The 24,764-nt window shown below is 43.5% G+C and overlaps 1 protein-coding gene across 1 annotated transcript in view; it reads left to right on the top strand.

Annotated features, from left to right (window-relative positions):
* Igf2r (insulin like growth factor 2 receptor) overlaps nt 1-24,764 on the top strand; it is a 163,559-nt gene that overhangs the window by 49,621 nt on the left and 89,174 nt on the right. The window contains exons 5-7 of the mRNA XM_010631164.3: nt 15,722-15,861; nt 21,085-21,209; nt 23,169-23,267. Of these exons, the coding sequence (XP_010629466.1) occupies nt 15,722-15,861; nt 21,085-21,209; nt 23,169-23,267 (364 nt within the window). The remainder of the gene's footprint in view (nt 1-15,721; nt 15,862-21,084; nt 21,210-23,168; nt 23,268-24,764) is intronic.

The raw sequence follows: 24,764 nt of genomic DNA, 5'->3' as shown, positions 1-24,764 counted from the left end.
TGTATTGTTTTTTGGTTTAATTTTTATATATGATGTCAAGAAAGGGTGAAAGCTAAATTTTTTCCATGAATGTATATAGTTTACTTAACGTTGTATGTGGGATTCTGGCAGCTGAGTTTTTAAGTGCGATTTGTCAGTGAATTCCTTTGCTGTGCTGTTCATGACTGATTTGTTATTAGGAATATGTTTGCTTTGTGGAAGGAACTAGCTAACATTTAGTACAGTGTTTCTTTTTTGCATGCAGTGGAACTGTTTTGTATAAAATGTGCATTTCCTTTACTATACATTTTAGTAGAAATTACCAGCAGCACCACTGGGACCTCGTACCTTTGAGGAGGTATAGACAAGTGGGGGCAGTTCAGTTATGGATTCGTCTTTTTTGTCTTCAGGTTTTCTGCTTTTTCTGAACCAATTTTTAAAATTTCTTTTTCTAGAAGAATGTCATTTTAATTATATATGCATATACAAATGTGTAGCATGCTCTTTTATATTTTTCAAACTACTGTTTTGTTTGTAGATTAATTTTATTTTTTTATTTGGTACTGGGGATCGAACTTGGGACCTTGCGTTTGTGAGGCGGGAGGTAGAACCATTGAGCTAAATCCCCGGCCCTGTAGGTTAATTTTAAAAAGTCCGCGGTTTATATTCTTTTTTCCTTATCAAAGTTTTGTTTATTTTCATTTAGTATTTTTGTTTTTGTTTTTGTTTTTGTTTTTTGAGGGAGGGTCTGTCTTTGTAGTTTAGGCTGGCCCTCAACTCACTATGTAGCCCAGGCTGGCCTTGAACTCTGCCTCAGCCTTCTGAGTTGTAGGATTACAGGCATGCTCCACCACGCCCAGCTTGTTCAATCTTTTAAAAATAATTAGCATTTTGTTTTGTACACCATCTATTATATTTGATTTTGATTTTTTAAAAACATTACTGAATTGCATCCAGGGCTTTTGCACTGAACTAAATCCCTAGCCCTTTTTGATTTTTTTTTTTTGGTACCAGGAATTGGATTTGAGTCCTTGTGCTTGTGAAGCAGGCACCAGAACCACTGAGATGAACCCCTGTCCCCCTTTTTGATTTTTTAATTTAGAGATAGAGTCTTGTGAAGTCACTAAATTTTGCCCAGGCTGGACTTGGGCTCGTAATCCTCCTAGAGTGCTGCGATTATAGGCATGCCCATCACGTCTTGATAGTGTGTATATTCTCTCTTCTAATTCAGGTATAATTTTTAGCTTGTCTCTTTTTGCTGTCATTTTGCTGAGATTTAGCTCAGTGGCACTGTGCTGGCCTTGCAAGTGCAAGGTCCTGAGTTCAATCCCCGGTACCAAAAAAAAGAAAAAAAAGTTACAATAAAAAAATAATTAAAAAGTTTTAGCCAGGCATGGTGGTGCACGCTTGTAATCCAAGCACTCAGGAGGTTGAGGCAGGAGGATCATTGTGAGCCTGGACTAAATAGCAAGACCCTGTTTCAAAACAAACAAAAAACCAAAATAAAAAAGTTTTGTCATTTGTATGTGTTCACTCTATTATGTATTTTATATGTGGCTCAAGATAATTCCCCTCGAGAGGGTGGAAAAAGGAGCTACTCTTGCTACCTCATTTTTTAAGATGTCTATTTTGAATTAAAAGTGTGGCTCTTTTAAGTCATTTTACATAATTCAGAAATGTATTTGTTTTGTATGTTTCTTTCCCAGCATCCCATAACACTCTTACAGGATTGATTTTGGGGATTGAGTCCAGGGCCTTTGCACTGAGCTACATTGCTAGCTCTTTTAAAATTTTTTTTCCTTTTTTTTTTTTTTAGCTGGAAATCAAACCCAGGGTCTCACGAATTCTAGGGCTGTGTTCTGCCATTGAGCTATACCCCCAGCTCTTCCCATCTCTTACTTTTTATTTACAGACAGGGTCTCATTGAGATGTTAAATTGCCCAGGCTGGACGCAAACTTGGTAGCCCTCTACCTCAGCCTGTCAGAGTGCTGGCATTACAGGTGGTGCCAGCCATCATGCCCAGTTTACAAGTTTTGATAACATGCCCTCCCCATCCTTTTCAGTCTGTGTATTTCCCAAAAGTTCTGTCTAGTTAAGCTTCCTGGGCTAATTAAAAATTAAAAAAATTTTTTTTCCAGGTGCTGTGACCTGGCTATATCTCTAGTGACCTCACCACTTTAGGGATTTATATGTTGAGATTTAATCCACATAGTAAGGTATTAAAAGGATGGCAATTTAATCCAATTTAGGTCTTAGAGGCGGGGCCTGTGGAGATGATTAGGATTAGGTTGGTAGGGTAGAAACCCACAAATGAGTCCTGGTGGCTTTAGTCCTGGAAGGAGAAGAAACCCCGAAGTGCACATACACACACCTTCCCATCTCTTATCTCTTCCCGGTGATGCTCTGTGCCACCCCTGGAATCCCTCAGCAAGAGGCCATTACCACCTATGCCCCTTACACTCGTACCTCTAGAACCATGAGCCAAAATAAACTCTATAATAAAGTCAGTCTGCTTCGGGTGTTTTTATTAATATGAACACAGAATGGACTAACAACATGTAATTAAATTTTGGGGTTTTGTTTATTTTTTCCGTTGTGGCCAGTAAGGGTGGTGGAATTTCCCTTGTGGCCTAGCCCCTAGTCAAGTTGGAGCGCTATATGTGTTTGGAAAAATTTTTCTGTTTGGGTCAGCGTTATTCATTGTGTTGGTCAGCTTCTCCTTTTCCTAACTTGATTTTGGTCCTGCTTGATTTTTTCTGTGGCCTTTGTGCACTGTATCTGGATCCTGCTCTGGTCCAGGTGTGGAAGGATGTTGTTCCTGACTCCTGCATGCTCCTGCATGCTCTGCTGCTACCCTGTGGCCTTTAGTCTCCAAACTCACAGCTCATGGTCCTTTCATAGAGATGAGACTGCTCTCATTGTCCGTGAGAGTATGAAGTTCTGCCCTGATGGCTCTCTTGATTCTTTCTGCTGGGGCCCATATTTTTGGTTGCGTGTTCATGGTATTAGTGCCTTTCTGGGAATGGGTGACTTGATTGTGCTCTGTGCAGTCTCCCTTTTTTTTGTACATGTGTTGTCTCCTCATGTAGGCCTGGAAATAGCTGTTGTAGCTTGGTGTAAATTGTTTCAAGGCTGAGTGGTGGCGCACACCTATAATCTCAATACTCTGGAAGCTGAGGTAGGAGGATTGCCACAAGTTTGAGGCCAGTCTGGGTTACATAGTGAGTTCAAAGCCAGCCTGAACTACATAGCAAGACCCTATCTCCAAAAAAAAAAAAAAAAAAAAAATTCAGAGAGGTGGGGTGGGCAGGGCATGCATGTGTCTGCTCCTGGAGTGCCAGTCCTTTTCCTCTCCTGAGGAGGACCCCAGTGCTCCTCCTGCAGGTAGGCAGTGCTGACCCCTGCTGATTGCAGTTGGCAGACGTGCATATGGGTCCTGTCTGCATTCAGGATGGGATCTGGATGGTTGAGTGGCTGTAATGCCATTTCCCTCTGAGCCTCATTTTCTTCCTCCGGATGGAAGAACTTTGTGGAAGCCACTGCATTATTTTGAACCCATACTCCCCCTTCACAGGCTTTTGGCAAGTTCAGGTCCTCTGAATCCTTTCCTTGGGGGTCCTGTGGGTTCTACACACACTTCCTGGCAGCTGAACGTGTGTTCCCAGCTTGGGTGTTCCTCATTGCTGTGCTGGTGGTTGGGGCTGTTGGTGACTCATTTTCCAGCCTGTCACTCGACATCCCCATGTTCTCCTCTGTTAGTGTCTTGGAGTTTCAGCCTCAGCCAGTGAGCGCTTCCTCCTCATCTGTTGGCACCATGAGAGAATCCTGAGGAAGAGAGGGTTCTCCTTTGTGAAAGTTTGAAGTCATTCTCTGGGTCCGTCTTGGGTGCTGAATTCTGAGATTCTGAGTCGTGCAGCCCCCTCTCCGACCCTCACGCCCTGACGCCTAATGGGGTCTGTAGGCCTTGGGTGGGCGCCAAGTGCCTTTTTCTGCCCCACCCAGTCTCCTCCCGGCGCTTTGGCCTGGGCTGGAAGCAAGCCTCCTTGTTTCCTTCTGGCAGGAGTCAGGAAATCCTGGGTCAGTACTCAGGGCTCCTGTTCTCACCTGGATCTGACTCACCAGGCCTTCCCAAGGGTGGGTAGTGGAAGCTGGGCGGCAGCGTGCCTCATCAGGTGGGAAAAGACCTAGGCCAGGGAGACAGAGTGGACCCGCTTCTGAACTCCACTGGGCTGAATAGCTGGAGGCCGGCGGCTGCTGGCTCAGTCTCAGGGGTGCTCAGGGCACTGCGTCAGGCCCTATTTTTGTCTGTGTTAGTTGGGGCATAGGACAAGTCTGAGCCCATCCTCCGCAGTCCCTTCAGTTCCTGGGAGCATGAACCTTGCCTTTCCCATTGGCCAGGGTCTTTTTGGGGCTTTTCTTCTCCCCTGGTATGCTTTCAGAACCTGGAAGGCAGTCATTGGTGAGCAAACAGGTGGAGGGCAAGGTCCTCCAGAGAGAGAGAAGCAGTTCTGTATTCTTTACAGAGAAGAGGCTGGGGAACCAAAGAGGTAGACCTATTGAACCTACTTATGCTTTAATATTGAGAGGAACCTTAGGGTATGAGTAGGGAATGTTTAAACTGTGAAAAGTGGACTTTGCAATTCCGCATGCCCTTGAGTGGCCTTGGAAAGAAGTTTAGGAGGTGGCTTTTGAAGCAGAGAGCATCCCTGCTTCAGCGCCGTGACAGTATTCCTCACACCTAGTGTGTGCTGTCACAGTCAGTGCCCAGCGGATGTAGAGAGCTCACCTAGGAGTGGCTTGACTGCTCTGCATGTAAATTTATTTTGGTGCCATCTGATTGTCTGTGCCCTAGAATCAGATACAAATTTAAAAACAGCTGCCTTGTTCTTAAAAACTCCCCCAGACACTCCCTTCTGCCCACCTTGACCTTCAAATAGAATACCAGCCATCAGAATTGAAGTGCTGAAAAGTGGATTTCCTAGAAGTGACAAGGGTGACTCAGTGAGTCATCCTCTTTGTTCCTCCTCCCCTCTTACCACCTGTCACCAGCTGTAGAAGTGCTGTTTCCACACACAGTGAGACGCTCCTGCTTCTCTCCCCATTCTGTTAGAGTTGACCTTTCAGAGAAGACTGTGTGAGTCAGTGGTGTGGCAGGCCCCGACTTCTCATGATACTGAGGGCAGAGGTGCTCCCTGGGGCTGGGAGACTCGGGAGGGACTCTTTTCAGAGGGTCCACCCGGCTGAGTGAAGCGTGCAGGCAACAGGGAAGGTACCTGCAAGAACCACCATGACATGCTTGAGACCAAAGGGGCCAGTGTGAGTGGGATGGCCTGGCCCCCTGGGAGAGAGGACAAGAAGGGACAGGACAGACATGGCAAGAATTAGCCTGGGGCCAGGTCCCAGTGGCTGTTGTAATGACTGGAGCCTTTAGAGGGTTTTTGTTTGGTAGATTGATGGCTGGAGATAATAAATGTTGTAATTGCTTCACTTTAGTGCGTAGCTGCTTTTCCCCTTGTGTAAATTATCTTTAAGTTGGTGACTTATTTACTGCTGGGATATAGTAGAGATAGTATGTGCTCTCTTTTGGGGCAGGACTCTTCAGTGATTTGACCGCCTTCTTTAATTTTTGAGACTGGGTCTCACCAAGGTGCCGCATTTCCTAGGCTGGGCTCTGATTTGAGATCCTCCTATTTCAGCCTCCCCAAATGCTGGGATTACAGGTATGTGCAACCCCACCTGCTCTTGGTTTAGCCACTTTCTGAATTTGTGATGGCAGGCCAGGTTAAACCCTTACTTAGTTGCCTCTGGGATTTGTGTCTGTAATGGGAACAGGGCAGTGCCTATCTGCGGAGTGGGTGGGGATTGGGTGTGAATGGTGGGGCTGTGGCTGCTCAAGGATGTTCCCTGGATTCTTGGATTAGTGAGATACAGCTAACCCACCCCGCTCCTTGTCTCTCTCCTTTCTCTTTCTGGAGAGGGTCTTATTATGTACTTCAGGCTGGCCTTGAACTATGTAGGGTAGGCTGCCATCTGTTCTTTTTATGAATGCAGGAAGTGAAAGGTGATTCCACTTTAGGAATGCACTATGTTTCCCTTCCTCTGGGTTTTCAGTTTGTGGAGTCTGTGTGCCACTCCAGCATTTGAATCCAGCATCTTCAGAGATGGCACTACTGTCCTGCATCTCTGGCGACTGGTAATCTCATTAGCATTGGGACCAAACCAGCTGAGGTCACTTGTCAGGGCAGCTCACTTTCCCTCCGTTTAGGGCCCTAACGGAAAGGCAGTGGAGCCACACATGTTGGTGCATGGCTGTAATCCCAGCACTCTGGAAGGTTGAGGCAGTAGGATCGCAAGTTTGAGTCCAGCCTGGGCAAATTAGCAACTTGGACCCTGTTTTACATGCACACAAACAAAAAAAAAAAAAAAAAAAAAAAAAAAAAAAAAGGGGACTGGGGATGTAGATCTGCATGAATGAGTTGGATCTGATAGGGTTTTCTGGAACTTTAGTGACAGGGCAGAGGAGACTGAGCAATAAGGATGAATTCTGCACTGCAGGCTGGCATTCACTTTAGCTGCTTTCAGACATCCACATAGTGGAGAGGGATGAGCTTTTATTGTACCTTTTTTATGCTGTGAGGAGTAAAGGAAAGCATGCGATCACACGGACGGTTACATGGCACACTAAGGACTCATCCTGGAGCAGGGGGCTGAAACAGAGGCTGCCTGCAACCTGCATAGAGTTGATTGTGGCAGAGGGGATGTGGCTGGTCCTTGAGGGGCTTGGCTGGTCCTTTTGGCAGGATTGTTTTTCATGTTGTGTTGGGATTTGCCAGCTCCTTGCAGTGAAATCTCTTCAGGAAGTGAGTATCGTGTTCCTCTGCTCCTTGCCAGGGGCTCTGGTTCATTGAGCTCTCTTCTGGTGGCAGAGGTAGAAGCTAGAAGGTGCAGGGTTGGGCAGCCCAGCTCTTGCCTTGTCTGGAGCGCAAGTCCCAGGAGGAAGCTGATGTGTATGTGGCGGGGGGCACCCCCGGACTTCCGTCTTGAGGCCCAGTTCCTCAGTTTCACGGCTGAGGCCTTGGACAGTTGCCTGCCCTGCCCTCCCTCTCCAGTTGCCTGCCAGCACCGCATGACACTCCTTTGGGAGGCTCCAAGCTGAGTTACCTTTTCTGTAAACTCAGTTTTTAAGCATCTGAAGCCATCTGTTGATTGAGATGGAAGCCTAAGATCATAGCTCTCTTAAAAGCATCAAGATTTCCTGGTCTCAGTTTTTCTATCACAGTGACCTTGTGGGTTAGCTGGGTTTTGTAGATGAGAACGTTGGGGCTCAGAGGAGTAGGAGTGTCATGCATCTGGCTGCCCTTGAAGGGTGAGATCAGGCCCGGGTTCAGGTGCTCTTCCCGTGGTACCTTTTGGGAGGACGCTACCCTCACCCTGCTCATGTAGCCTGTTACATGTGTGCAGGATGCTGTTTCACATGCTGCTGGCTGTGGAGCTGCCTTGTTCCTTAGGCTCTGACGTGGACTTCAGGGTCACAATTGACCTAGAGCTCCAGTGGTATCCTCCCTGTACAGTTTGCTTTCTGCTCCCAGACCCTGTGTAGTGATCTGGGACAACTGGCATGCTCATATCCTTTTCATTTCTATTTATTTTTGAGCAGGCTTCATATCTTTATCCACAGCTTTGTGGTTTTGTTAAGAAGGAAGTGAAGTACTTCCTATATATGCCTGGCCCTGCTGGGTCAAACTCATGTGTTCCCCCAGCTTCAGATCTGCCAAACCACTTTTTAATTTATTTATTTGTTTTTTGTCTTTTAGTGGCAGCTGTGGGAAGTTGTCAGCAGTGGTTGTGCTCTGCTTTTGCCGCAGTATCCACTGGAGGACCTCCTCTTTACATGCTCTCCTCCTTCCTGTCCTCTTTCGTCTTAGTTTAGAGACTGGTCAAGGTTTTTTCCCGTTTCTTAAATTTTACTTTATTTTTTGTTTTGGTTCTTTTGAGTTTTGGTTCTTTTCAGTATGTAGCCCAGGCTGGCCTTGAACTGTTTGCAATCTTCCTGCCTCAGACTCCTGAGTACTGGGATTACAGGTGTGCTCCACCATGCCTGGCTGAGAAAAAAATTTTTTGAGATGGTTTTGCTAAATTGCTGAGGTGGGACTCAAACTTGGAATCCTTCTGCCTCAGCCTCCCAAGTGCTGGTATTATAGATGTATGTTACCACACCTGATTTAGATCCAGAGTTTTTTAAGGTTATGGGGATAGATTTATAAGCTGAGAAATTGATAATAGAGGAAAATGATGGTAGTAAGCAAATGACGGTCTTGAATATTCTTTAGTGGACTTGGATGTGTGCCTACAGTAGAACAATGAGGTTGGAAAGATTGCATTCTTTTTTTCTCTAAAGTGTTAGTGTTGTTTACTCTTGATTCAGAAAAACACATTTCTCTGACTTGTGTGTGTATGTAGTAGACCTTGCTGTTGTTTTTAGATTTAGCTTGTATATTCCCCAGCTGGGGTTGATTTTTTTAAAAAGGAAAGACCAAATTAAAGATTCACAAATGTTTATTAATTTCTTGATTGATTCCATTTACCTGCTTCATGTAGTGATAATTGCAGGCCAGTAGTAAAATGTTTAAGACCACATGGCCCACCACCATTATTATAGACAGGTAAGTTAGGTAGAAAATAGAAGGTAGTTTGGGAGGCACAGGGCCCAAGATAGAATCAGGATGATTAGGCCTTAGTTAGATAATGGGGAGCCTGAGGTCATGAGTTAAGAAAACCAATTGGACAGTTAAATCTAGGGATGTAACAAGTGATGTAACAAACAAGGTGATGGATGGCCATTATGACAATTTCTGCTCTTACGTATCTGTAAAACATTTTTTCCTCCCACTTTATTCCTTTAATGAAGCATTTGGATAAGATGGCAGCCAAGAAGCACCTGCAGACATATGCTTGCTACCTGCCTGGACTCCTCATAGGCCCATTTCTAGTTTAAGCATTTTCAGTTCTATAGGTTTACCTTAATATGACTCAGAGTCTGGCCCATGGTCATTTTTTTGGTATAAAAACTCTTAGATGAAGAGCCCTTGACAACCCACTTTTAGGTCTCCTGACTATTGAGAGCTACTTCTCTCTTAAACATTTTTCCTGCCTACCTCCTTTGTCCTCAAATTTATTCTTTGACTTTGTGAGACAGGTGCAGATAATGCTGTTACACCATTCCCTATAGAGACTTTCAGAGAGTAAGGAAGTAGAGTGCTGTACATCTCAACAGAGTGGCTATGTGATAGTAAATGAGGAAGGGGAAGAAAGTTTTTGGAGGTATTTTGTGTTGGTGGAAAGGAACCATGCTTTGTAAGATTTTTTTAAGGGGTTGTGTACACCATATATATTTCGGCCATCCAACTGTATGTACTTTAATTTAGATGCTTACTCTTTTAAAAAGGAAAGAACTCCAGATTACACCTACAAGGTATTGTGGTTTTTCTGTATCATTGATGTGTAAAAATTTTGAGAAGGGTTGCACCACAGTGCCAATGTCAGATAGTTTGAATGCACTGTATCCCTAAGACTTCTGTGTAGGGCCTTTCTTCCCCTGGACAGATGCGTGGTTCTCATTCAGTGGCAGTGGTTCTGTGCATCTCTTTGTTCTGCCTTTGTGGCAGCTGATTAGATTTGCTCCTTCATTACTGCCCCTTGATTGGTCTGAGTGTGACACAGGTGGGTTTTATGGGTGGCATTTACTGGAGCAGCGCTGGGAAATTAGAAATACCTGTCTCCAGGATAGGTTCATAGTCTTTTATTTGTCTGTTGGTAATCTGCCAATATGGATATTAAGAGATTTAAACCAGCAAGGTAACCCGGGCCCACTGTACAGGTGTGGGCAGACTGTAGCACCCCTGGGCAGGTCAGCAGGTATAGTGAGATCACCATCCTGAATGAAACAGTATTAAGCTCTCTTTCTTTTTTGGTGGAACTGAGGATCAAACTTAGGACCTTGTGCTTGCAGGCAGGTGCAGAACCCCCTGAGCTACACCTGCCCCTGCCCCCAGCTTGCTTTCTTTTTAAGACAGGATCTTTTCATGTATTTCAGGCTGGCTTTGAACTCAGAGTGGTCCTCCTGTCTCAGCCTTCTGAGTCCTGGGATTACAGGTATATGCTACCATACCTGACATGGCTTGTCTTGTCTAGGTTTGGGTTGGCTTGACTTAGCTTTTCATTAACTGGAGACTGAACCTACAGCCTTGCACTGAGCTACATCCCCAGTTATTTATTTTTTTATTTTGAGACAGGAGCTCACTGAGTTGCCCAGGCTGGGCTCAAACTTTTGATCCTTCTGTCTCAGGCTCCCAGTATGTCCTGAGCTTGTATTGAGAAGGTCTTGGACTTTTGTAACCCAACTGGCATACATATTTTAGCCACATAATTCTTTTAATTTTAATTGATGAATTTATTTTGGTTCTTTTGAGGCAGGGTCTCACTGTACAGTCCATGCTGGTTTTGTATTTGCTGTGTAGCCCAGGCTGGCCTCAAACTGTGGTGCTCCTTCCTTACACATCCTGCTGAGTGCTGGGATTACAGCCGTGTGCCACCATACCTGGTCTCAGAATTCTTTTTAAATTCAGGTTTCATGCAGAGTCATTGGCTGTATGTGGGACTCCTGTGTGTCCCTTTGTGTGAATCTGAGATGAGGCAAACAGTGTCACCTGATCCCTTCTTGGTGGAGTCTACCACTAGCTTCAGTATGCATAGCAAGGCCAGTGGGAAGGAGTGATGGGGACTCCATGTTATTCCTGGTGGAACCCGTAGGGTGTGGGAAGATGGTTGTGAAGGCAGGGCCTCCAGAGTTTGACATATCAAATGCGAAGAGAAAGCAGAACCTGAGCCAGGGAAGGCATATGACCTGGTGGGAACTTTTCAGAAAGCTCACAGCTTTCCCTGGCACTGTTCTCAGTTGGGCTCAGCCCCTCTGTAGAGTCTGCCCTGCCCTGCTACCTATGTGAGCCAGGACATGCCTGGACAAGAAGGGAATTGACACACATGGAGTTTTCATAAAGGGGTGACTTAAAATTTTCTGTATAGTTAGTGTTTTATTTAATCAAATTGTACTCTCGGTAGTTGGTTACACAGTGTAATAGAACACACACACACGCACACACCCGCTTCTCAGAGTCTTGCTCTGTAATTTGCAATGGCCCTGAACTTTCAGCAATCCTCCGGTTAGGGACTTCACCCCAGTCTCATTTCTGGTCACTATGGGCTTCAGGTCTTCCACACGTGTAGACTCTCCCTTGGGGTGCTTGCTCTGAAATCTGGAGGCTTAGACCTAAAACCTGACTGGCTTATGTGCCTATCCACTCAAATCTGACCTCAATATAAGTTAGGTAACCAAAACGTGTGGCCGCCTAATGGCTCACTTGAACCTGGTTTAATTTAGGACCTTTATAACTTCTATGAGGGTCTCTATGCCTCTACACCTCGTGCCTCAGCCTCTGCTCCTGAGTGCTGGGATTACAAGTGTGTGCCCGGCTTTGAAACACTATTTCTGAAGAATTTCTTTAAAAGCTTGAAAACTGAAAATGAGTGAGTCAGTTCACCTTAGCATATTAGTACTTGCTTGGGGCTCAGATTGATGTGGATTTATTCCTGGCTTTGTCAGTCTTTTGAGCCTTGGGCTCTTTGACTCCAAAGCTGAAGAGTGTGGGAGAGTTGAAGATGGTATCCATGTCACAGGTGATATAACTCAGGGGTTAGTGCCTATAGCGGTGAGGATGAGGGGAGCCTTGTGTCAGTATACATTCTAGTCCACTGGCCCATTTCCCTTTCATCCTGTTGGTAAGTGGAGGCTCCATTGGGACTGAAGTGCAGGTGACCTCCTGGTGGCCATGGGAGCCAAGGAGGAGTCGGTCACAGTGATTTAAGATAGGAATTGATTGGAAAGAGCAGAGCCCTTCCCTAACCTGTCCCAGAATCCTCCTCTTTTGCTTTATGTACATGAGAAATAAATACCTATTTTGTTTTAAAAGAATGGTAGTTTAGCATCTGCTGGTCGAGGTTCTGGGAGGGCTTCTGCCCAGTGAAGCCTGAGGACTCTGGGGTGGAGTCCCTGTGGGTAGGTGGTTGGGAGATGTCACTCGGTGGCATGTGGAATTTTCAGGCCTGCTTTGGCATGGATGTGAAGCTCCTGAGAGCAGGAGGAGACCATCAGTTAACTATGTTTTACACCCTAGAGTGTGAGGTGCAGTAGCCAGGATTTGGCTTGCTTTTGGCACGTGCTTTATCACTGAGCCACATCCCCAGCTTGGCTTGCTTTTGGTAATTGTCAAAACCAAAATTCTTGCACAGGTAGTTTGGTAATCAGAGGAGCAGTTTGTGGGAGGAGGCTGCCTGCTTCCAGGATAGTGTCTGAATTCTGCAAGGTGGGGACTGTGATGTGTCTAGCTCTCAGCTGACACCTCGGGCCACTGCCCTCACAGTATTACAGCTTAGTTTGTTTTCCTTGTGATTTAATATGTTCTTTATCCCCCTTTCCCCCTTTCATCTTTTTTTTTTGTTTGTTTGTTTTTTGAGAGAGGGTCTCACTGTGTAGTTGAGACTGACCTGGAACTCACTGTGTAGCCCAGGCTCAAACTCACAGCGATCCTCCTGCCTCAGACTTCCGAGTGCTGGGATTACAGGCGTGCGCCACCAGGCCTGGCTCGGTTTTCATAAATCTTGACAAAACAAGTGTGAAATGCAGACAGATGAGAACATAATACAATAAGGCAAATAGTTTCTTTTTAGGAGCCCCCATCTCTAGGTAATCTGGATAATAGTCCTTGTTTTACTCTTTCATTTCTCTTCTGCTCCCCAGTCACGCATACTCTTTGCATTTGCCTTATTTAAGTGCCACTTTGCAAAAACAGCGATGGATTTTTGGTTTTTAAGAAAAGCATAGCATTTTAAATACTGTGTGGGTTTCTTTAGAGTTGATTCCTACTCATGGGCTCATTTTAAATGATACCTTTATATACCTCTATCATTGCTTGGGACTGTAAAGTACTTTAATAATACCACACTGAAGTTTTAAATTTGCTGTCTAGTGGCCTAGAAAAACTTAGTCATTACTCCTATGTAGGAGATTATTTTTTTCCTGTAATTAACCATATATATTTTTTTCTTTTTCTTTTTCTTTTTCCTTTTCCTTTTTTGTTTTGAAACAAGTTTTGTTATATAGCTCCGGCTGGCCTTGAACTCATGGTAATCCTCCTGCCTCAGCCTCCTGAGTGCTGGGTTTACAAGTTTGTGCCAGTATGCCTGGCTTGTAATTAAGCCTAATTATTAATAAAATTTTGTTCCACAAATAAAAACACTAGCTTAATTTTTTTGGTGTATATGGTTTTACTGAGGATTGAAGTCAGGGCCTTTGTATTGTGCTTTGCCCCTAGTGCCCCCCCCCTTTTTTTTGAGACAAGGTCTCACTGTGTAGTTCAGACTGCCCTCACTATTTAGCCCAGGCTGGTCTTGAACTTGCAGTGATCCTCCTGGCTCAGCCTCCTGAGTGCTGGGATTACAGGCATGTGTCATCACGCCTGGCACCCCTAGTGCTTTTTTTTTTCAGCTTTAATTGAGTTTATTGGTACATTTTAGGGATACAGTACAGTTACATTCATTGTTGGGATCTTGTACCTCTACATGACAGGTCTTGGTTAGTGCTTTTTATTTTTTATTTTGAGACAGATTCTCACTAAGTTGTCTAGGTGGGACTTGGATTTTCTATCCTCTTGCCTTAGCCTCCCAGAGTGCTGGGATTACAGGGGCACACATCACTGTGCCCTGCTGTTGCTTAACTTTTTAAGGAAAGATAGTATTGAGTGGTCTTCCTTTGCTTAAAATATAAAATCAAAACTGCTTCCTGTGCTCTTCAGGGCCCCTATATGACTCTGACCAGGTCTCCACCTTTCTTCCTCCTCTGGCTTCACCCCCTTCCTACTGTCCTCACCTACCTATCTGACTCCAGCTGTGTTGCTGTCTTTTCCCCAAGTGACCTCAGGACCTTGCAGAGGTTACTCCACCTGCTTGCAATATTCTTCTGCCATATTCCCCAAACTCCCCTGCTCCCATTTGTCAGTCCAGTCTCAAGGCAGATACCATCTTAGAAACCTTTGCAGTGACTATTCCACTAAAGCGCCTTTTGTTGGGGGAATTACTGTGCATTTGTTTTCTTACGCACTTTCCATCCTTCTGGCTGTCCAAGAGGCTGGGGCCTTTGGTCTGTCTGCTTCATTGCTGAACTCTCTTTTGCCTCCTCCCAGAAGTACTCAAGAAATACTTGTGAAACAGACGAACAGGGGTTAAAGAAGAGCAGAGGAAATAAGCCACTCTTGATAGTTTTCTCTGGCTTGGTGATACTTAGGTTATTTTCCTCTGAATGCCTGATTCCAGGATATGATAGTTAATCTATTATCGATGAAGAATCTTAGTTCAGTAGTGTCTGTTCTAAAGCCTGTGTCACCCAAAGGCCAGGTCTTTAACAATGTGTTTTTCAGGTTTGTAGCAGGTAAGTAGCTACAACTTGCTGGGGGATCCGGCCACCTGCTTCTTGAATGCTGAGGTGTGTTTGTACTCTTGGCTTCTTGGCAGATGGATCTGACTGTGCCCAGATCTAGGTTTAGGGGGAAGTGGGGTGCATTGCCTGTCAGTGATCACAGAAGGGCTGTTGTGGCTTAGTGGTCACCTGCTGGTTGTGTGCTGAGTCATTGCCCAATGCCCATTGTTGGGAAGCTGTGGCAGCTCAGGCAGTTTCTTCAAGGAATATTTCTTCTTGTCAAAGGAGTATGGAATGGGAATCCCCCTTCCCCTGCAATTTGGCCTGGTCCTCAACCCAGGGTAGACCTCTCCTGAGCAAGTCTGGCTTAACCTCTCCGCTCTGTTCAAAAGTAGCTCTGCCCAAAGTTAACCAGATTTTTCTGTATTCTGCAGGGAACTTTTTAGTTGTCTCCCTCTTTTCTCTTTCTACCGTTGCTGAGGAAATGCTTCCCATTTCACAGCAGCCTCCCAAGGAAGAGTAGCAGGCAGTGGATAGCGGGACAGACTGTGGGCCTCCTGTTTTTCCCAGATGTGCAGGCTGAGACTGTTTCTGCCCTGTAGAGGTTGAGCAGATGCCAACACTGCTGCCTGGAGCGAGTTGGCCTGAAATAGAGATCTTCTGATGGGAATCAGATCATTGGCTGCCTGTTACATTGCTTCCTTGTGGTGTTCAGATCCATCCTAGCTGTGGCTGTAAGAAGTAAAAAGTAGAAAAGTAGGGCTGGGGATGTAACTCAGTGGCACTGTGCCTGCCTGGCAAGCCTGGCAGTTTGATCCCCGGTATGGGGTTGGGGAGAGAGTAAAAAACTAAAGAGTTAAAAACAGTCCTTTAGCTTTTCAGCTTTTTTGCGGGGGTGGTTGGAAAGGTTACGTTGTCATACTTAGGATGACTCTTGAGCAGTTATTTATTCTCAGATTAATGGTAGGATTTTAGTATTTAGGGACTGTCAAGTCCTAAGATAGTTTCAGAGCAGATTTCACGGAGTGAGGTGATATTTAGTGCATTCTGCCCTGGTTTCTTTTCAACTTCTCATACTTCTTACTTATGGCTAATGAAAGTATGTCTTATAGTTTGTGGTAGTTTGAGCAAATGTGGTTTGAATGTAAAATCAGAGAGAAGTTCAATTATTGGCAAATCAGTGACAGTGACAAATTACTTGTCTTTTTTTCCAGTTACACATGGGAAGCTGTTGATACCAAAAGTAACAGACTTTATAAAATCAGCGTTTGTGGAAATGTGGACATCACCCACTGTGGGCCATCCAGTGCTGTCTGTATGCATGACCTGAAGAAAAACAGCTTTCAGTCAGTGGGTGAGTAGAACTATGGTCACACTGCAGGATGGACAACAGGATCCCCGTTTTCCAAGAGTGACTTGATGTGTGTAGTTGTTGGACACAGCAATATACACAATTGCCTATGTTTATAATATGTTTTATAATTATTAAAGAGTTAATTATTTAACATTTAGTCTAAGATAAAAAGTTACTTCCATCTTGTGGATAGGAGGTAGACAATAATTAGTGAAGGATTGCATAGACGTGCATTTAATACAGAAAGCTGTTATCTTTTTGGCGCTGGGGATTGAATGCAGGACCTTGTGCTTGCCAGGTAGGCACTGTGCCACTGAGCTACATCCCCACCCTATAGAAAGCTATTTTCTATATGGCACTCCCTGACCCATGTTTTTCTTAATCCCTGTTTTTGCCTTCCACCTTGTTTTCTTTATTACCTAGCCCTCACTCCCTTGTGCCTTTCAGCTTTTTCTTGTGTGGTGGTTTGACTCTCAAGCTGTGTTTTTTCCTGGTCAGAGATGGTTGCTGGCATTAAGTTTATATGAAAAATTAAACAGACCTAGAGCTGGGTATTTAGCTCAGTGGTTCTGCTGCCTGCTTTGGAAGCGCAAGGTCCCGAGTTCAATCCCTGGTACCAAAACAAATAAAAAATTAAACAGACCTGAGACTGGCATTCTCAGAGAGAAAAAAAATACAGTTCTTTCTTTCCTTGGGTTCATATCATTTCCCCCTGTATACTTCTTCCTGGACCAGGATCCTTTTCCCCTGAGGAGGAATGTGGGTCCAGGTGGATGGACAGCCCTGCCAGATCACATGGGATGGGGGAAAGGTGGATGCCTCCGGGGAGCATGCAGGGCTCTGGCTTGGACAGCAGGATATCCACGGTGATCTTTGGTCAAAGCACTTTGTCATATTTGATAATTAATGGCCAGTAGTGAAGTAGAGACTGCGTAAGTGTATGTCTAGGTCAGGGGTGGCCCCCAAAAGAGGCGTCTAGGTGGTGTTTGGGTTTCGAAGGGAAACTTACTGTGGCAGCTGGGTTTGTCATTTTGAATAGAAATTCCTTCACACGGTTAAAAGGGTTTTTTAGGGAAGCCCTGGGTCTACAGATAGAGGCCCAACTTCTATTTGATTTTTTTCTCTTTCAAAAAAGAGTCTAGGTGGACTCAGAATACTGGTGAGATATTTGAGGCTCAGGATAGAGATGTAGGAAAGTACAGGGTTGTTCAGACATGTTTTATTATTTGTTGATATTCTTAAACATCTTGCAGATGAAATTGCTGAATTTCCCTGTCGTGATCTTTTGACAATTCTAAGAGGCCTCAGTGAACTTGTCAGTGTTACTCAGATGTTCAGAAAGGAAAAAAAGGTTTTCCACTTCATTTTATTAAAATCCCCGAGTTTACTATTTTAGGGTAATCTAGATTGTTGCGGCGCAGTATAGCGTTAGGCAGACCCAGTTGCAGATAGGTCACTACACTAGGTGGATGTTTGGGAGACTGGCATGTCAACAAAGTTGGACCAAATTCTATAGGGTTTGAAAGCCGCGAAGGAGGGTTTAAGCTTTCTGGGAGGTTGTAGATCTATTACAGATTCTTTGAGATGGTAATCTTTCCTATGGTAACTGGGAGGTGAGTGATAGAAGGTGTTTAGAAAGCTGACTCCAGAGGTTAGTCATAGGGTGTGGCTGGTTGTAGCCACAGAATTAAATTAATTTGCCAGTTAAATTGATGATGATACAAACCAGAGCTTTCCAGTCTCCATTTTATTCTTAGACACAATGACAGAGATACCTTTCCTAGAGTTCCAGACTCTGATTCAGAGAGTGATGAGGGATCCCTGGTGGTAATTGCTCCTTTTCTTCAACTCAAGAAAGCAAATTGTGTGAATGACTGTGACAGTGTTATCCCAGGGATAATTTTGAATCTAATTTCGCTAATTAAAATAACTAAATTTGTTGTTTACTCATGTGCCGGGTCTTATGTGGTTAGGTAAAATATTTCACTTCATTGAACAACCATTTGAAGTAGGTGATTTCATTTCCCTTATAAATGAAGACACAGAAAGCCTAAGATAAGTAGCTTGTTGGAGTGTGTGTGCTTTCGGCTGTGAGTGCAGACAGGCCACCTGGGGGCTGGGGGCTGGAGACTGGAGACTGTCCTTTGAGGGCACAGTGTCACATCATACAGGTGTAGAACTAAGATAAGAACAGGATGGAAGTTCACATGTGGGGCTCTGAGAGGGCAGTGGAGAAAAACTAATTTAGGAGCTTGCTAGAAAACAAAAAAACAAAAACCACAAAAACCAGAGCTACCAGTAGACAGGAGAAACCCAAGAGCTAGTGTAAAAATAAGTCCAAGATGCCACACACCTGTAATCCCAGCACTCTGGTAGGCTGAGGAAAGAGGACCATAAGTTTTAGTGAGACCCTTGTCTCAGGGAATAAACAAAAAAAGGTGCTCAGGATGTAGCTCAGTATGAAGACCCTGAGTGCAGTCCTCATAATCATCCTTCCACCACAAAAATCCTAGTATCTGGGGTCAAGAGGGGAATCCATGACCAGAAGCTTTTTGAGGCGCCATACCTCATTCCTTACACAACGTCCTGCCCTCTGTTCTTTCGGGAGGCCTGGCTCCTGGCGAGGTCATGGGTGCGCTGAAACCCGGTCCATCTGTTGGCTAGGTCCTGGCTCCGCCCCTGATCCCACCCCTGGCCCCGCCCCAGACGTGATTGCCATGGGCGGGGCTTCAATATGCTGTGTTTTGGAGCCTCTGCCTTGGGGCCAGGGCAGAGTTTCTGCACCTTTTTGGCTGAGGTGGGCCTGAAAAAAGATTTTGGAAAAGATCCTGGGTACTTTAGGTAGAGGACAATCCCTGCTGACCTTTGCATAAGCAAGGCACCAGGAAGAACCGAAGTCCTGTGAGCTTAGTGCTACGGGGCAGAGCCTTGCGTCAAGCCGGTGCTCTTAACGCCAAGGCCTCAGGTGAACTATAGAATTGGATAGTGAGAACTGGAGTTCGTGTTCCACTCATCATTAACCCTTAGACGAACCTTTGTCTTTTCTTCTCGTAATAAAATCACTTTTGTGTAATGAGTGAACCCTATGTCTCACAAAATCGAGGATCTTGACTGCAGTTAACTGCTTCCTACTTCTCTCTACTTCCACTGGATGTATTAGCCTACATCATGTGTTTAAAATTTTTTAGTGTTTAATTAAAAAGAAAAACTGTGTATAAGTATGTAATTAACTTTATAAAAAGTATGCCCTTGCCATATGTTGTTTTTGAGACTTAAAGTGAAAACAGCAGTAGTATATTAATAAAAACCACCCGTATTGTTACCTTTCACCATGGTCTTTTTCTTCTCACTGCTGTAATATTTTGTTAAGTGGATTTACTAAAGTTAATCTGCTCTTTGGTTCCTGGGCCTTAGGATTTTCGGTTCTTTGGTATCGTGGAAGCATTAGATGTTTTTTTATATGCCTTTTGTTGTAGCTGTGCATGTGAGTATAGTTCCCTGGTGTGTCTGATATCTGAGAATGGCATAACTAGGGTGATAGAGTAAATAAATGTCCAATTTCAGGACAGAACATCCTCCTGACTTCAGTAATCATTGTACCAATTTGCATTTCCACTAGCAATATAGGAGGGCCCTGCACTTCTTACTTCCAACACTTGGGTATTTAGTTTCTGCCCACTGAAGACCTAAAAATCGTGAATTTGGAATTTCTTAGACACCAAAAAATGTTTTCAAACTTATTGATGTAGTATTTTTTATCTGATCATGTCTTGTCCATTTTTTATTGGGTTACCTACTGGATGTGACCTGTGCTTTCTCTCTGGAAGTTTTAGAATTTTCTCTTGTCTTTTGATATAAAAACTCACCAGTATGGGACTACATGTGGGTCTTTCTTTTTCTTTCCTCTTTAGTAGATGTGTGTTCTCTCAGTAACAGGCACATTATTACCTGTAATTACAAAAAAATTTGTCCTTCATTTGTATGTGATTGTGTAGGTGTTATTGATATTCTAAAGTATTTTCTGCTAAGTTTTAAAGTTTGATTTTTGATGTCTGTACTTTTAATCTATTCAGAGTTGAATTTTGTATACAATAGTAGATAAGGATCCAGTTTTAATTTTTTTTCCATGTGAGTAACCATTTTGTTTCCAGTACCCTTTACTGTATTGAACAGTCTCCAGCTTTTGCTGGTCTATCATAATCAAAGTTTGATACACGTTTCTCTGTGCTTTCTCTTTCAGACTGTTGATCTGTTTGAGTCTTTGAATTTATTCCTACACCAACATTTATCATACAGATTTTTTACCCCCAGTAGTAATTAAACCCAGAGAGTGCTGAACTGCATTCCAGCCCTTTTTATTTTTAATTTTGAGACAGGGTTTCACTAAGTTGCCTTGAACTTTTCATTATGTTGCCCAGGTTTGGCCTCCTGCCTCAGCCTCCCAAGTGCTGGGATTACAGGTGTGGGCCACCACTCACAGCCTGAATTTGTGATCTTTCTACCTTAACTTTCCAAATATTGTAGCTGGAATTACAGGTGTGCACCACCACAGCGGCCCTTACCTTGACTTTTTTTTTTTGTACCAGGGATTGAACTCCTGTCTTTGTGCTTGCGAGGCAGGTGGCATAACCACTGAGCTAAATCCCCAGCCCAACCAACATTGACTTTTATATAGACTATTGATTCTGGATCATTACAGTAAAATCCCGGATGGATATAATCACCTTACTTGTGGGCCCTTCTACAGAATTTTGGTTTTACAACATGTGCAGTGAGACAGTAAAAGTTTGTAGTGGCTGATTTTTTTTTTTGAATATCTTGTTGGTGCAGGGTGGATTGGGAAAAGTGATAGTGAGGGACAAGATAAAGATGGGGGACTAATTAAACTGTGGCCAGAGTATAGTGAGATAATAGTGTTAGTAGGAGTAGAGATGGAGAAATGTGGGTGGGTTGAAACAGACTTAGGTAGAATACAACTTTCCAGAGTTCTAAGTATGATACAGAAGAGAAAGATAGGCCTCAGGGTCATGCGTGTGGGCCTGAACAGCTATTGTGTTGAGAGATGCTGTTCCTGAGATGGAGTATTCTGAGGCACAGACCATTTTGTAAGTGTGTACTCTTTCAGGTAAGCCATGGTGCCATTTTTAATTTGCTTATCTTTGGCAATAGATACATGGTTATGTATGTTCTGTAGCTTGTTCACTCTCTTTCTCCTCCAAATAGGTGACTCTCATATGAAAAGTTCAGCCAGATCACTTCTGGAATTCAACACAACCACGAACTGTCAGCAGCAAAACACAGAACATAAAATCCAGAGCAGCATCACTTTCCTGTGTGGGAAAACCCTGGTGAGCCCACACGTTTTTGTCATGTATTTCTTTGTTGATATCTGCCCCTTGGGCATTCTTGTTGTAGAGATGATCTAGGAATGAGTGACCCAAGTTAAAACACAAGTAAATAAAAAACTCCAACCAAATTGCCATTACCATCAAGAGCCAGTAAATAAATTCCAAACTTACAATCACTGCTTTGTGGGAAACCTGAGTCACGGTTGAGAGCAATTAATGTGTTAAAATTCAAAAGCTCTGGGTAGTGTTTATGTTGCAGACATAACTTCTTTCTCAAACTTCTTCCCTTAGCCTTTCATTTTGATGGGTTTATGATAATGTATTTAGTTTTTTTTATTTAAATAAATTGTGTCTGTGTATTTTGAGACAGGGTCTCGCTATATAGCCCAGGCTGGCCTCGAACTTGTGGTGTTCCTCCTGAGTGCTGGGATTACAGGCATGAACCATTGTGCCTAGCTTGTATTCAGTTTTTTTTTTTTCCATATCGGGGATCGAAATTGGGACCTTGCTCTTGTGAGGCAGGTGGTGATACCACTGAATTAAATCCCTGGCCCTGTGTTCAGGTTTTTTTTTTTTGGGTACCAGGATCGAACTCGATCCCTTGAGCTTGTGAGGCAGGCACTGGAACCACTCAGCTAAATCCCTAGCCCAGTATTCAGTTTTTTAAAAAAGTGCTTTTTCCTTCCTCATTTTTGTTAAATCGGGTAGACCTCCATTTCTTCAGAGAAGGCCTGGCTGGTGGGCAGTGGAGTTTCTAAGTTCTTTGGATATATTACCTGGTGTTAAGTAGGGACATAACTGTATAAAACATGATGTTTGTTCTTACTGGGAGCATATTATTTATAACTTTATGGTTTTAATTCTTTGTATGGATACATGCATGTATATATGTGTACGTATGTATGTATTTTGAGACAGGGTCTCAATTTGTAATTCACACTGGCCTTGAACTCACTGTGGAGCCCAGGCTGGCCTCGAACTCTCTGATCCTTCTGCCTCAGTCTCCTGAGTGTTGGGATCACAGGTGTACACCACCACACCCAGCTAATCTTTAGTTTTTAGTAAGAATTATAGTAAATAATTGCTAACTAGAAATGGAGAGGCAACTGTTACACAAATCCCATGATTGTTCTGGAGTTAGAATAAGAAACCAGGTGTTTAGAAAAGTGAAGTTCACTACTATAAATGACTTTAAAATATTATTTAGAATTTGGTGCTGTGATTGTTGCATCTTGAGGTCCATGTTTCACCTGAAGTCGTTTGAAAACAGGACTAATGTTAATTTTGGGTCAGCCTATCCATTGCACTATTGTTCACATTGAGATCTTAAAAAAAGAAAGTACTTGCCGCAGCATGAAATGTGAAGATTTTTGATACAGAATAAGCTAGCTGCTATTTTATTTTAATTTTCCTTAAGAAGTCTGTGCTCCCCATATAAGAAATTGAGAACTCCTTGGATTTGCGCACGATGTCCCCAAAGGTGTGGTGTTTGGTCAGGCTAGAGTTGGCCCTGGTCATGGTTGGCAGGAGGTGCTGTCTCTTGGGTGGAGGCCTGGTGGCTGTAAGACTCGTTCAGGTGCAGATGGGCTCCTTGCAGGGGCCTCTGCACAGGAAGATGAGGTCACACTTTCTGGCTTTGATTTTGTTAGCATTTGGTGCAGAGAACATTTGGAGTTTGAAAGTAGACGATTCCAAGGATTGCTTCCTGTGAGATCACTGTATTTGCATAGTTGGGGCAGTAGAGCAGTTTTGGACTAGTTACTCAAATTCCAACAGGATTTCAGGAAGTGTTTGTTCTCTGAGATTTTGGGTTTGAGAACATATTGCTGACCTCGTTTAACTAAAGCGGTTCTGTTCCCCTGTTCTTGCTGCTCCTTTGTTTTTTGTAGCCTTTACTATGTCCTAACTTTAAAAGAAACTATGATATTTGGCATGGTAACTTTATTTTTTCTTAAACAGGGTACTCCTGAATTTGTAACCTCCACAGAATGTGTACATTATTTTGAGTGGAGAACGACTGCAGCCTGCAAGAAGGACACATTTAAAGCAACTAAAGAGGTAACAAGGGACTTTATTTATGAGGTCTACTCCAGGCACCTTTAAGATTTGAAATACTGGCTTCAGTTTTGTGGGATGAAAGTCATTTTTAGTTTTCAAGCTCCACTTGATGAATAGAGATACCATGTTAAAATTTATCTTGGGCAGTTCTTATTTTTAGGACAGGACATTTAAAATATCACAGGATGTGATTTTTGGTCTAGATTGGAAATAGAACGGCTTGCCGTATAAGGCAGCTTATTAGTTCTTTGTCTGGTGCTGTCAACTCCATAAGCTATGCAACAGGGTTTAAAGTATTTACTGCTCCTGTAGTGCCATCACAGGCTTCCTCCGCACCTGGCTTCCTACCTGTGGTAGGCCCCCTCTGGTAGCTCCGCCTGCTGCCTGCTTGCGTTTTAAATCCCTCCTGTCAGCCTTAGGGTGGCTTTCACATGCATTATGAATCCAGGCCAGGTGTCCCTACCCCTTAAATTTTTGGCCAGTTCACCTTAGAGACAGGATTACTATTGCTGTAATTTACACAGTGTCTTTGCATTATTTGGATGGCATTCATTGGCTTGATCATTTTCCCTCTTTCTAACTCCCTCAAACACGTTGTTTACAATATCATGTTTTGAAATAGGTGTACATTTCGGAATAGCTAAATCGAGCTAATTAAAACTTTTTGTGGCGCGAATACTTGAAAATCTACTGTTATAGTGATTTGCGAGAAATACAATACATTGTTATTATTTTTAGATTCTGTGATATACAGTGGGTCTGTTGGTCGTCACCTTTGGTGAATAATAAAAGCCTCCTCCCGAGCCTGACAATCTAAGTTGCTCTGCTGCTGTACTTTCCCTGGTCAAAGGGAAGAGCGGAGCTCCCTGCCCATCTTAGTGGTTTGTCTTGTTCAGGTAACTGATTCTTCTCTCTCTTCTCCATTATTTTGTCCTTGGACTCTGTTGGGATCTAGGAGCTGACAAGTGGTAGTGATCAGTAATTTTTCTAGCAGCGTAATATCATAGCTTAAGATGGGCAAATAGGTATGTTTGCTTTTTTCTTTTTTGTACTGGGGATCGAACTCGGGTCTTTGTGCTTGCGAGGCAGGCAGCAGAACCACTGATCTAAATTCCCGGCCCGGTGTGTTTGCTTTTTGAAAATGAAGGAATGAATAATAAATCCTTATGAAATATAAATTTATTCACTGATCTTTTGGATATGGCCATCTGCTAAAGAAAAGGCACATTGAAGTTGAAGAGACAAAACATTGCTTTCCAGAAAAGACTATAATGTCTCAGTGAAAAAAAGTTTAAAGAGCAAAGAATTAAGGTTATTTGGAAGATAATGTCAAATTTAAACTTTAAAATTTAAAAGTTACGCTATTGACGTGTGTACTGTTGGTGGTAGGAAAAACATCTCAAAGCTGAAATCCACTTGTCGGGTGGTTGCAGGACAGTCGTGGGACAGTCATCCTACACTTTTCGGTTGGCTGAATCCCTCTACTTTTCCATCTGC

Source organism: Fukomys damarensis, unplaced genomic scaffold, assembly GCF_012274545.1.
Source record: "Fukomys damarensis isolate Sample0158 unplaced genomic scaffold, DMR_v1.0_HiC HiC_scaffold_14, whole genome shotgun sequence".
Lineage (NCBI taxonomy): Eukaryota > Metazoa > Chordata > Mammalia > Rodentia > Bathyergidae > Fukomys > Fukomys damarensis.
This window is presented reverse-complemented; position numbering and strand designations above follow the sequence as displayed.